Below are 14,525 nucleotides of genomic sequence, written 5' to 3' on the forward strand. Positions count from 1 at the left end.
ATTTATTTCATGGTATTGTAACAAGCAAACGTTGAATACATTTTTCATTCGTGTAAGAAGAATTATTTAACACGATAAATTTAGCTGTACTATGGTTATTTTTAATCTACGACCACAGGTCAACCTGATTTTTAATCCCTACGAAATTAATTTAACCACGAGTAAGTAACGAGAACGCTAAAACCTATGTTTCCATTGAAGAATATTGTAAAAACGTATAAATTGTTATATGCAATGTTATAACAAATTGTCGGAAGTATAAATTTTTAATAAAATTGTGAAAATTGATAAATTATACCGTGTTACGATATCGGAAATCTCCCGCGAAAATCTCCCGCGAAAATTTCCCGCCTGACCTAACCGACGATTTTGCTAATGACTTTGGGGAGAGGGTACCGCAGGTATATAAGGACCCGCCGATGTCCCGCGAAATCATTTACCCTTTATACTGGGCCCTAGACACTTCGCGGCGTATTTTGACCTGAAGGTTCTGAGATGTGAATAGAGTGGTCGGGGGCTACTAGCTAGTCTATGTCCACCCTGTACACACTCAGCCTTCTTGTAACACTTGTATACATTAGAATCAATTAGAATTTCTATTACTAATTATTAAACAAATTTTAACAATTACCGGCACTCGCTAGGCACGTAATATCAGACTTTAAATACTCGACTTCGAACTTCGGTTTAGTCATAATTCTATTAATGTTATAATAACGTATAATTTATTAATTTTCACAATTTTATTATTAATTTATACTTCCAAAAATTTGTTAAAACATTACATATTATTATTTATACATTTTTGCAAGTTTCTTTGACAAATAAGTACGTTTCAACGATCTTATTACTTTCTCGTTGTGAAATCAAGTTCGGAGGATTAAAAATCAGGTTGACCCTTGGTCGTAAATTTAAAATAGCCATAGTGAAGGTGAAATTATTATTTTAAATAAATGTTTCTATACGAATTAAGAATCTATTCAACGTTTGTTTGTTGCAATACCGTGAAATAAATTGTATTATATATTTTCTCAGTTTAGACTGAATTTAAAGTTCGTAAGGATTAGAAATCAGGTTGACCTGTGGTCGTAGATTAAAAATAGCCATAGTGAAGGTAAAATTATTACGTTAAATAATTGTTTTTATACGAATTAAATATTGATTCAACGTTTATTTGTTGCAATACCGTGAAATAAATTGTATTATATATTTTTTCTGTTTACACTAAATTTAAAGTTCTGTTTACATGTTATAACAATTAGAATGTAGACGTTTTGCCGTTTCACGGTTTTTCCTCTGTTAATTATGTGTTTATAAATCATTTCAAACTAAAGCAGCACCATGCCCACCCTTAATTAAACCGTCTCAGTAGTTTACCGTAATTAATAATCTATTTTCGGAATTTATACGAGAATTTTTGAATTTTAGTAAATACTAGAGTCAGTGTCCACCCTGTACACACTCAGCCTTCTTGTAACACTTGTATACATTAGAATCAATTAGAATTTCAATACAATAGACTGAATAATAATTCATTTTAACTAATACCTATTAGAAATTTTCCTTTTAAAACAAATATAAATCATTTTACCAATTACTGGTACTTGCTAGACATTTAATATCAGACTTTAAATATTCTCCTTTCGGTTCTTTTAAATACAATCAAATAATTTCTTCAATTATCGATACTGACTTGGAATACTCCGCTTCGAATAAAATATTTCGAAATTATTTTGAAGGTTTAGGGAAATAAACATTTGAATTTTAGTCATCGTTGTTCTTCAGACTTGTCGAATAGGATATTGAAATGACTTTGAGAGGTTGCTTTTTCGTTACTTTTCTTCCAGCAATTGAAATTAATTTGAAATTTTTCTTTCAGTATTTTATATATATTTTCTCTGATATTGAATTTATTTTATGACTGGCCATCCAAGAAATTTGGATGAATTGCATGTTAAATAGTTAGTTGATTTATTATTGTATATTATGAGCTGATTTGGAACCAGTGCACTACACTCGTCCACTATGCCCACCCTAAATTAAACCGTCTCAGTAGTTTACCGTAATTAATAATCTATTTTCGGAATTTATGCGAGAATTTTTGAATTTTAGTAAATACTAGAGTCAGTGCATCGCGTATTGAAATAACAGCTTCATCCCTAGTTCGTTTATTATTGAATATTTTGACGCGTTTAACTTATGCTTCTCCCCAATTCTCGTCGCGTATTTTATTCAAATTTTCTTATATTCTAGAATCGAGAAAGATATGAATTCGCGTTTTTTCTTTTGATTCTTTCAATTTTGCAATTGCATTACGCATTATTGCAATAATTTCTATCGCTACATTTAATTCTAATTGTTTAGCAGCTTTTCTGCTGCTATCGAACTTACATTTTACTGACACTTGTCGAATCGACCCTACATTTTACTGACAGTTGTGGAATCGACCCTTCCTTTTTTTTTTTTTTACGTGGAGGTAGGCCGACTCTATGTGATAAACAATTGGCAACCAAACGGTGGCTCGCTAAAGCGATATATTACGAAATTAAATTAATCACTCAACAAGATTTAACGTTAGATTGTTTCCTCGATATGGCCATGGTGGTCATCAGTGACTGGAGTGCCTCAAATGTTTAGAATAATTAAAATAAAATAAATGTTGTCAACTAAAAATTTTGAACATCATAGCAAGCTAGACATTATTTTCAATTGAAAAAAAAAAATTATAAAGCATAATACTATAATCCTATGCTTAAAATGTATTTTCTTGTGGCCGCCTGACAGCAACCTGTAAATCTGGCGCGACAGTGAACGTGTTAATAAGTAAATGTTGTTCAAATTATATCGTGTTTGATATCATTTTCATCAGAAAAATCTCACCAACATGATGTTAAATAAAATTCCAGATGAAAAAAAGTAAAATTAAAGGTGTAGCGTTACACGCTTGACTGACTGCGAGCGAAATAACATGGGCGCAGCAATGACGCAGACCTAGGCGTAGGACCATCTATACTGTCACTTGTAGAATCCAAACTTACTGACTCTTGTAGAGAATTTACTGTAATTGTACGAAAGGTATTCACGAATATACAGGACTAATTCGTTGGAGACGTGTGTTGTGAAACCGGGACCGAGGCATCTTGCACCGATTGTTGGTTGCAAGTGAAACGAGATTAACGATAAAGACGATTATTTTCTCGAGAGAGAAGGGTGGGCCCGATTAAAGGGACAAATTCTCGTGACTTTTTCAGGCAACGCAAACGATGCACCCTTTACGGTGCAACGGCGCACACAATATCTCGAATTAACGAGGCTTTTCTCGTATCCCGGTATTATTACGACTCTAAGTAATGCGGCGCGTTTAAGCCCGCAGTTACGTCAGCTATGCAAAAATCTTTTGTTTCACCCGTGAAACGTTTATCTCTGTAACGCTTAATGACGTAACGTTGTAAAGTTTTTTAATTAACGATTGCATAATACTCTCGCGGTCCACCGAACGAATTTCTCTTCTTTTTTTTTTTTTGAATATATTTTATTCGAAACTTGGCGAAACAAGAGACGCGTGTTGGTAACGCGAAACGAAACGATTCAACGATACACGGAATGGGTTATTATATTATGATAATTACGTGCACGCGTATATTTCTACGTCGGCGGTATCGTTGGGCGCGGGCGAAATCAGTGTGTGCAAGAAAAAGGGGCATAGTTTTCGCGGGAACGAACGACATTTTTCCTCGGCTGGAACTTTTCTTTAGAAACGGTGGACCAATTTTTCTCCGTAGCCGGCGACCGCATCATTCCGTACACTGAACCCGGAGCCATTCTCCTCTTCACGCCATGGCAGAAGCGTACATCGAAGCTAATGGCGCGACTCTCGGTGATTCGTCTCCAGCCAACATTCTTCTCTACCCTTTTTTCCTCTTCTTATTATTACCCTTCCCGACCGACTCATCGTTTACACGCAAATTTCGGACCATCTTCCCTCCGTGTAACTGTGTTTCTCTTTTCCTCGCACCCCGATTGTATCGTCCATTTTGAAACACGGGTAATCTCCAAGATACGTATTTTATTCACGTGGGGACGCGTATAAAAACGTGGTCTTCAATTTCACGATTTCGAGATCCTCTGAATTTCCGTTAGAATTCCCTTCTGTCGAATGAAATTTGAAATTTTGTCTAAGAGGGCAACGTACTGCCGGAAGACAAGCGATCCTTTGTCCCGAAACAATTGATCATCGCTCGAAATTGGAAGTAGCGTGATTCGATTAAAAAAGTCGGGAGATTGGTTCGGCTCGTCTTGCGATATACGACGAGCTTCGTCGAATCGTATTCGAGCATCCACGGCGGAGATAAGGGAATAGATTCCGTGAAACAGTGCTCGAGACCTGAATGACGCCTTTATGTTTCGCGGCTGCGGTATAAAAATATCTGTCGCTAGCTGGACGAGGCTTGCATTATTTCTCCCGGTAAGCCGTGCGAGGAACACGCGACCGATGGTACAAGCGGCTTCACATATTTATCGTGGCCCCGAGCAAACTGATCGTGAAACATGTTGTGAATTTTTCACGCGTAGATCGTTCTACTCGCCTCCGCCTCCTTGCCAGCCCGTTCCTCAGCTCCTCGCAGGTGAATTCACCCCTCGGAAATTCCTACAAAAGGGGGCGCGGTAACACCGGCAACCTCGATTCTCGTTTAAAAAATTGAAAGACTATTTCTCGCGTGGCTCAAGTGTCTCTCGCCTCGAAATACTACTCCGTGCTTCTCTTCGCGAACCAACAAGATGCTGGTGTCTCCTCTGGTGCTGGTGCTTTTACTCTTTCGTCAATTCTCGCCCGCCATCGGATTCAACATTCTCGGAATTTGTCCCAGCGCGAGCTACAGCCACCAGCAACCCTTTCAAGCATTGATGAAAGCTTTGGCGGCTCGTGGACACAACGTCACCGTGATATCAACCATTCCGTCAAAGGTAAGTGTGATTTTCTCTCTCTCTCTCTCTCTCTCGCTGCTCCACGATTTTTCTTCCTTCTCCTTTCTTTTTTTCGGTACTCGAACGACGTCGAACAGTGCCACTTAATCGATCGTCTTCTCATCTTCTTTCCTCTTGTCTCTCGCCTCTTCCTCCTCTTAGTCCTCCGTTTCTCTTCTCGGGCAGAGAACGAGGGAATTTTATCGAGTTACAAACTGTTTTAACCATTACCCGTAAAGTATGGCAATTTATACGCAATACAATTACGTTAGAACTTCCGTCATTTATCAGCGTTGAGAAAGTTTGTAAAAAAGGCGCGAAAAACACTTCTAACCAGGTTATAACGATGGTTTAATAATTCAATAATATCGCGGCGGCGGCGAGCAGAGCGGCGACGGTAGGGGAGAGGAAGGGACGAAAGTTCGAAAAGATATTTCAGATAGGTGTTTGACTCTGTGCTCCACTTGGACCACGCGTTACTACCGCCTTCTTTCGTTCACTCCTACACCAAGTCCATTTTTACTTCTCTTTCTCTTTCTTCCATCCCCTGCTCTACTACCGCTCACTTTTCCCACCGATCCCTTTCGTGTCCCTCTTCCTTTACCCTCTCCATAAACTCCGGTTCAAAGTTACGCAAACTTGGTTCGGCTTCAATTTACCCTTACTAACGTTTCTTCTTGTTAAACGCGTCTCTTTGTGACCCGATGCTCGTCGTTCTTTCCCTTCTTTTCTTCTTCTTCTTCTTCCGCTTCCTTTCCATTCCTCCTCCTTCCTCCGCTCCTTCGAGAAATCAAGAATTTAGCAGCGCGTGCAACGGTGAAACAAGGAAATCAATCATTTATACCATTATACCGTTTCGCCGCTCGAACGAAAAATTCTAATTAACTCTCGGAACCCTTTCCTCCGGCGATACTGTTGGAGCATTTCGATATACGTCCACCTTAACCCTTTCGCGACTAGCGCCGGTTATATCCGGCATCCACTGCGTCGCATTGGCTCCCCCCCGGATTTATTTTAAAATACAGAACAAGGCCTCGACAACATTCCCTTTATCCGATACACCCTTAAGTCCTCTGCTGCTCCAACGAAATCCTCTAAGATTTGAAAAAACGCGAGACACTCTTAATGCGTATGGTGTGCACTAATGGCACGACGACCCGTCCGTTAGTGGCGTACTGACGCCGTCGCGAAAGGGTTAATTCGACAAACCGAATTTTGCAACGGCGGTTGAAATTTGATCTGAAGTTCGTCGCGGCGAAAGGGTTAAGGAAGAATTTTTTCTAGAAACCTACGAAGAATTACGAGGACGTCGATTTGTCGTTCACCTACGAAAGAAGAGATTGCACCGGTTTAAGGTGCGCTGGGTATTACACGAAGAATCTCGTAAGCGTCAGATTTGCTAAATTATCGATCTTCCGCAGGCACGTGGGAGCGTTCACCCTGCTGCAGAAGAACATGCGAGAGGCGAACGAGTTGTGCGAGAAGCAACTGTTCAGCCCTGCCATCACGCACCTAATTTCGTAATACAAATATTCATTCTATTTAAGGCTGTACGGTGAAAAGAAGCGGGCGGGAGGGAGAGGGAAGGTGTAGAAAACACAAGTTCATTTCGTAAACTCGTTAAAGCTAGAAAATAGTCGAAGAAAAGTGTGCTGGCGCAATTTTCTTGCTGTGAGCCGGGTATGAAATTACCGGGCGTCAGCGGCGTTCTTTGCCTTTTCGTTCATAGCTGCGGCGCGAGAGAACAAAAGAAAGAACGGAAAACAACCGGGTGAAAAAAAGAAATTACAGTAATTCGCGTCCGCGTTACAACTTGGTCTGTACGAAACGCTAATCTCGCGATCGCGGCGCAGTCGTACGTTCTTCTTCCTCTTCTCCCTCTCTCTCACTCGCTCGCTCTCTTCTCAGGAGGAACAAGAGCTTCGACGCGGTGATTATAGAACAATTATGGTACCAGTGCTATTACGCCCTAGTGAAGCATTACAATTCGCCGGTTCTAATCGGATTCCTGAGCGTCGGGAACCTGCCGTACGTCATGGACTCCGTTGGTAAGCGTGACACGAAAATACACCGATCGAAAAGAAAACAATTGGCCGGCGCGGCGGGGATAAAACCGAGCACCGAGCGGTCTCGCCGAGCTCGTTTCCGAGACGTCTTTTTCTGCCCGGCTTCGTGTCCCAGGCCGGGCGGAATGTCGTTAGCCGGGCCGGAAATTGACGTAAATTGTTGGTAAAGTAGAAAGTGCGAGCAATCGGGGAAAGCAAGCCTTCCTTTAGAGAAGGATAGATCGGTGGGCGGTAGTGCTTTAACCTGTAGCGGCGATCTTCTCGGTATCAGATGGGGAATAAGGGGACAAAGGCACGCCACCTGCTCGATTGTTCCGTTCCACCGAGAGAGAAAGGAGATAAATGTTTGGTTTGTACGACTCAGGGAATCCAGATGATCCACTGTTCAATCCGGACATGGCTTATCCGTTCACGAATCGAATGAGTATGAACGAACGTATATGGAATATCGTGTACACAGCGTGGACGAGGATCTACTACAGGTACTGGCATTTGCCGAGGGCGCAGATGATCGTTAACAAGTGGACGGCCGACGTCTCGGTCGACGAGATCGACAGGAACTTCAGTCTGGTGATATTGGGGAACAATCACGTATTCGGGTATCCGAAACCGCTGCTGCCGAATGTGATCGAGGTGCACAGTCTACAGATCACGGAGAGAAAGGAAGTGTTGCCTAAGGTATCATTGCTTACTATCCTTACAGTTATTTTCACTTACCTTCTTCATCTCTATACTTCAGTTTTTCGACACACTTTAGCTGTTAAATGTAATTAATACACTTTGACCTCACCTCGCAGGCCACTTTCCCCTTTTCCGAGGGAAAGTACGCGCATTTTGTTGAAACTAAGCACATCTTACAGCTTGAACCTAACTCCACAGCCACGGAATATCTGGCATTTGCTCTCGCGCCAGAGAAATTCCAGCCCGTTAAAACGAGCAGAAACGTTGACAAACCAACTGGTCTAACATTACTAATTTCTATCCACAAAGCGTACGTCTAATCAGGCTAGAAGTAACGACTGTTGATTTATCAGAGAGTCTGCTCGTAGATCAACAAGCGATATTAGGTGCCTTAAATTCAGCCAACGATTACAGCTATTATTCCTGGCGGGGCAACGCGGAGTTATTTCGCGCAGTTTCGCAAGGGGTTGGAGCTCTCTACCGCGGCCAAGGGAGAATGATTTCTCCGGGGGAAAATACGTAGCACTCTGGCAAGGTAACCGGTATAGGGGAAAGCTTACCTACGACTCGGCGTTGCTGCGACGCGAAAGTAAAGGTCATTGCTATTTACCGTCGCTCGTTGTACCTTTTATCCCTCCGCCAGCCCGCCCAACCTCCCCTATACGCCGGAACGGCTGGAAAATATTTTTCCAAAGGTGTTTCTACGAGAGAGCCTCCCCCCTCGTTTCGTTTCTCGCCTGGACAAGGGAATATCCCTGACACCCAGATCGTTTCTTCCGTCAAACCGACGTTTCCCCCAAACGCACACGTTGCGTCGCGGTCCATCGACGCTCGATTAAAAATTATCCGACCGTGTTTGGAGAGACCGAAGGCAGGGATCTGCGACCACGCAATTGCGTGCGAACGTCACGTGGACTTGATGCGAAACATTCAGATGCAAAACGTGATCGTTATCCACGTGCGCCCGTCTAAATCCGGTGCAATTAATACAACAATGCTTTCTGCTCCACGTGAGAAGTTTTTGTCGTTGTTGAACGGCGAACAATTACCGCGGTTGCGTGGACCGCCTGTTTTACTACCCTCTTTGCCGCGTAATTACGCGAACGCGAGAAACATTGGACGATGTGGCGAACGAATTCGTTCTGGTAATTATCGGAAATGAAAATTTCGGTACGTGGACGTTGTAAGAGTATGTTGGAACGAGCGTTTGGACTGGCGCTGTTTCATAACCCGTAGACCGAGAAGTGTGGGTCAGGCAAGGAGTCTTGCCGAGGTTTCCCGGAGGCAAGAGAGAGGCGTCGAAATATATACATAGCAAGGCACTGAAGGAACGATAGCGAGGATAGGCGGAGAAGGAAAAGTTAGGGCGTTTCGTCCTGGGACTCGTCGGTAAGGCTTTCTCGGAGGCCCGTGCGTGAAGGCTGTTTCGTCTAAATAATATTCGTCGGGATTATTTAAAACTGATGTTGAAAACTATTGGGTTGGCAACTAAGTGATTGCGGATTTTAAATAAGAAGGAAAGTTCCAAATTTTTACTTGAAAATATAACTTTATTAAATTAGGTATTGTCCGTTTTTGTCATAATTCCATGTTCATGAAACTTCTGATTTTTGCCAGAAGTATGCTTGCGATGCGTTCCTGCCTTTTCGGAAATAATACAATAAAATATGTCTGAAAATGAACGGAACTAAATAACTAATCGATACAATTTTCTTACTAATTAAAGGTGGAAGTCCAAACAACAGGAAAACAATATAGGTTAGGTGCTTTGAACACGTTGACAACAAAAAAGAATGTGCTAAAACCATCTATCGACAAATCCGCAATCATTTAGTTGCCAACCCAATACATTTATTAATCCGTCTATCGTTGGCGCCTCGTTCTTTTCTGGTCCGTCCTTATCAACTACACGTTTCCTAATTCGGTCCAATACAATCTCCGCATTCTTATTTAACGCGTCCTTATATACGAGCCTTGACGCCCCTCTCTTGCCTCCGGGAAACCCTGGCACAGGTTTCTACGGAGCAAGGTTGCCTGACCCAGCCCTTAGCGCGTGGGGGTGTCAAGGCGTTGGGACCTCCCAGTCTGCGGGTCATAAGCCAGCGCGAGTCCCAACGCTCCCTCGACCATACTCTTGTGGTGACTGATCCGCCGGCGATCGGGTCCGACACGCGTGAATGCGTGTGGCGCGTATCGGCGCGGCGTGAGTGAAGCGTAGAAGAGAAGGCAGTTGAAGGTAGCGCGCCGAGGCTCGAGCTAGCTATGCGACGGTGTATACCTTTTTTCCTGGCGAATTGATCCCACATATACGTGCCTTGAGGCCCCTCTCTTGCCTCCGGGAAACCCTGGCACAGGTTTCTACGGAGCAAGGTTGCCTGACCCAGTCTTTAGCGCGTGGGGGTGTCAAGGCGTTGGGACCTCTCGGTCTGCGGGTCATAAGCCAGCGCGAGTCCCAATGCTCCCTCGGCCATACTCTTACATAATAATCTTTCTACTATATTCCGCTTAGTCTTACTCAACGCGTCCTCATATACGAGCCTTGACGCCCTTCTCTTGCCTCCGGGAAACCCTGGCACCAGTAAGGTTTCTACCCAGGCACGTGAAAGAGTAAGGACTCACGCTGGTTTATGACCCGCAGCCCGAGAGGTCCCAACGCCTTCACGCCTTAAGGGCTGGGTCAGGTAAGAACCTTGCTCCGTAGTGTAGGCTGTTTGGGACGGTTTATGGCTTGGCCTGCGCCTCTTGGCGAGTTCGGCCCGAGTTCTTAGTTTCGGTAATAGACGGACGTCGAAATAAACCACTTTGCACGACATCCTGATTTGAGTAAAGTTCATTAGACCACCTCCTACAGTAGAAACCCCCAACCTGGGTTTCCCGGGGGCAAGAGAGGGGCGTCAAGGCCCGCATACAAGGACGCGTTAAGAGCACTGCAAGGAGGAGAAGAAATTGAACCGCGTAGTTGATAAGGACGAGGAGTCAGCGACGAAATATCGTCAAGATTGAAAGCCCTTACAATATCCCTATAACCACTTTTCTACCTTGAGCGAACCAGCCCTTGCAGGAGAATAAGAAAGAAAAGAACGATTTGTAATCGCAGGACATCGAAGAATTCCTAGACAAGGCGGAACACGGGGCGATCTACTTCTCCTTAGGATCGAATCTGCAAACTCATCAACTACCAGTTGGTCCTTTGACCGCATTGTGCAACGCGCTGAGCTCGGTGAAGCAAAGAGTTCTATGGAAACACACCGGAGACATGGCCATTCACCCAGGCAACATCAAATTTGTGAAATGGGCGCCACAGCAAGCGGTTCTCGGTAAGACTACCGCTTCGTTCCTTCCGTGTCTCCTTTGACCGGCGCTTAGATTGACCGCTTCGGGATATATTCGTTTTATCGCTCGGGCTTCTGAACACGGGGATCGTTATTCTCGACGATGAATCGCCTCGTGAAACCTTTTATCGTTGCGGTGGTAATCAACCGACTTATTTATTCGCTGATTAATCGATCAATGGGCGAATTGTCCAAGATTCCCCTACTTTCATTCCACCAGGCTGTTTACGAACGTTCGCGGACTTTTCTATTTCTGTTCTCGCGGTAGAAAAGTTGTTACTTAATGATCGTCGCGGTCTTAGGTACACGTCTGTTCGTTAATTATCACGTTTCCGTTCATTTACATACACAACTCGTCAAAACTCGCCGCGGCGAGGAGTCTGTTCGTTAAAGAAGATTCAACGGGCGGAGGCTCGCGCGAGATACTTAACGAAGTTGCCGCCGACTTTGCAGGTCCTTTCATCCAGAAGGGAGTGCTGTGTAACGACGTCGTCCACGCTCGTTTTTAAACGATCGAAACGTCAAGGTGCACAGTTCCACAGGTGATATAATTAGAACTCTCTCTCTCTCTCTCACGTGGAAGAGTTCAGCTTTCGAAATTACGTCGGCTCGGTCGAAGCTACGTGGAAAATTGGGAAATGCGTGGAGCAAAATTTTGGAAAAAAAGAGTAGGAAGAGAATATTGGTATAGAACGTGTTCGCCGTTACGGCAGACAAGTGGCAATGTTTTTCGGCGGCCCAGAGGCACGATCGAGAAAAAATAAACGAGGACAGCCTGGTTGATGAGGGAGTGGGGAGAAACGGCGATCTAGACGATTCATAGCGAAACGGAAAGATAACTCATGACACGGCGGCGAAATTCTCTCGGGAAATTCTGACAAACAACTCCGCATCGTTCGCGGTAACGCCCGGACTCGATGCAAATGCAAGCAAGCGCAAACTTTCGCACACATTGACGGACAGGTTACGTTCACTAGCGTTGGCCGCCTCCCTTCCACCGAAAACCTGCCGCCCTGTAATAGAAAACGTATTAAAGGTGGAAATACGAAATGTAACTGGAGGGCGCCGTGCAAATAATGAGAATTTCAATTCAATTGGCTATTACGGTTTACGTAGTCCCGGAATTCAACGCGTCGGATTTCAAATGAAAACTTTCCCTGTCGACGAGGAACGTTTCTGGTTGGTGATAGTTGACAACAGTTGAACGTTTATTTGACGCTATCGCGGCACGATAGCTGGAATTAAGGGGTTAATGAGAGACCTCTTTAATCGCGCCTTTCATTACCCCGCTTAACGTCTTCTTTGTTTCTTCAACCTTGGAATTGTCCGCCTTCGTTTCGCAACGCTTCAGCTTTCCAAGGTTCGAGTTTTTTAGTTTTGGAATTTGCAGATTTGTGAATTTTCCAATTTTCAAATATGCTAGGTTTTCCAATTTTCCCGTTTCCTAATTTTCAAATATCCTAATTTTCGAATTTTCTACTTTTCCAATTTTCAAACCTTGGAATTTTCCAATTTTCAAACCTTGGAATTTTCCAATTTTCAAATCTTGGAATTTTCCAATTTTCTATTTTTCTAACTTTCCAATTTTCAAATCTTCGAATCTTCCAATTTTCTATTTTTCTAATTTTCCAATTTTCAAATCTTGGAATTTTCCAATTTTCAAGTTTTTAAATTTAAAAATTAAAAAATTTTCCAATTTCCGACCAAAAATTTCAAAACCAAAATTCCGACCGATTCGTTTCCCGCTGTCCCGGTGCTTTGCTCGCGACTTAATATAGGCATGAAACGCAATTGCGGCGTCTCACTGTCTCGTAAGACAACTCCTGAAACATTATCCTACACGTGGCAGAACGCATATTACTCGCGGTAATTGCGTAGAATTAAACGGCACGGTAACAACGCAATTATTTGTTTGCCGTATGAAAAGCGGGACAGGGGGTAGGAAGACAATTCGTGTCCCCAAGATTCGAAATATTTTTCTCGTGGGAAACATTACTTCGCTGTTTTTCTCTGTGTACACTCGAGGAAGCTTGAAAGCTTGTAATACTCGAAGGCGGATAATCCATAAGGGCGCTGCTTTACCTCCACCCGATCCGCGGATGCTAACGTTACTTTTATGTGCAGCACATCCGAAAGTGATGGCCTACGTGATGCAGGGTGGATTGCAGTCGTTGCAGGAGGCGGTGCACTATTCTGTGCCTGTAGTCGCCATTCCCTTTTTCGGGGATCAACTTTTCAACGCACGTAAAATCCTGGACGCCGGTATCGGACTTACATTGAACATCGATACCATCACCGAGGAATCTATCGTGCAAACCCTCACCGACGTTATAGAAAATAAAACGTGAGTAAATTGTCGCAGACACGGTTTCTCTATATTCATAACGTTCTCGAAACAACTCGTTATCGAGCCTCGATCGATAAAACAGCGACCGATTGAAAGTTACGAACGAACGGTTGAAATGGTAACGGAATATTTTTTTTGTGAATACGACGTTGCGTTGTATTTTGCAGGTATTATAACAATATCAAGATTATGTCAGAGATTGTGAAAGATGAACTGGTGAAACCGATGGATCGTGCTATTTGGAACGTGGAACATGTAATTAAATTCCCTAATTCGAAACATATGCGTTATCATGGTCGCGATATTTCGTTCGTGGATTATTACGGAACGATGGTAATCCTTGTCTTACCCTTATTTTTTACGTTATTATGCGGTTATTTGATTTTTATTCGTTTCGTAAATATAAAAGAATATGTTTCGATGATCAAACTGCAGGTTCGACTACGGTATTTTACAAAATCGAAAGCTGAGTAGTTCTTTAAGATTCGTAATTTTAGGAATACCGTTAATTGATAAGTAAGGGAACGAAATTATCGTCGTAGGAAAAGATTAAACTATAATATCGACGTTTTCGTATCGTTGGAAGCAACCGTTTTGTTAGTATTTAAGATTTATGGAAATATTCCACTCACCGATGCGTCGTAGTACCATGTAGAGATTCTCAACTCAAGCTCCGTGCGACCGTAGTTACGTAAAGTGACTTTTCAGCTAATCCAAGTATGTTTTACACAGGAACAAGCGGTAACTAACAAAAACCACGACACTTGAAACTATACACAACACGGAAAATAACGTTACACTACGAATAATCTAATTTTTATTGAAAAATTATTTCGAAAGTAATGGCTTCTCTGATTACGAAGCCACGGAATGAAACGCGATAAAGGAAACACTGGTTACACTAAACAAACGTGAAGCACGATGAAAATTACATTCTCACACACTGAATCGATCGTTATTCTTTCGAAATGATGCATTTAATATCACAATTCACCACTTTTTAATGTAAAAATAGAAAAAAATTGAGAGACTAACGAACCGTGCCCGAACGCGTAATGTCGACCGTAGAAACTGGCGGGACTGATGCAGTAGTCAAATTAATATTTAAATACAAAATTATTTTTGAAAAATTAT

At 42.8% G+C, this 14,525-nt stretch overlaps 1 protein-coding gene across 1 annotated transcript; it reads left to right on the forward strand.

The window, feature by feature from the left end:
- The first annotated feature begins 4,467 nt into the window (after positions 1 to 4,467).
- Positions 4,468 to 13,911, forward strand: LOC108579874 (UDP-glucuronosyltransferase 1-8-like). Its single transcript, XM_017943495.1, has 9 exons — positions 4,468 to 4,965; positions 6,250 to 6,320; positions 6,387 to 6,485; positions 6,874 to 7,013; positions 7,396 to 7,709; positions 10,810 to 11,029; positions 13,169 to 13,388; positions 13,559 to 13,753; positions 13,827 to 13,911. Exons 1-9 carry the CDS (start codon positions 4,780 to 4,782, stop codon positions 13,909 to 13,911), a joined length of 1,530 nt encoding a protein of 509 aa, XP_017798984.1. The 5' UTR covers positions 4,468 to 4,779.
- The last annotated feature ends 614 nt before the right edge of the window (positions 13,912 to 14,525 follow it).

This window comes from Habropoda laboriosa, unplaced genomic scaffold, assembly GCF_001263275.1.
Source record: "Habropoda laboriosa isolate 0110345459 unplaced genomic scaffold, ASM126327v1 scaffold2, whole genome shotgun sequence".
Taxonomy (NCBI): Eukaryota; Metazoa; Arthropoda; class Insecta; order Hymenoptera; family Apidae; genus Habropoda; species Habropoda laboriosa.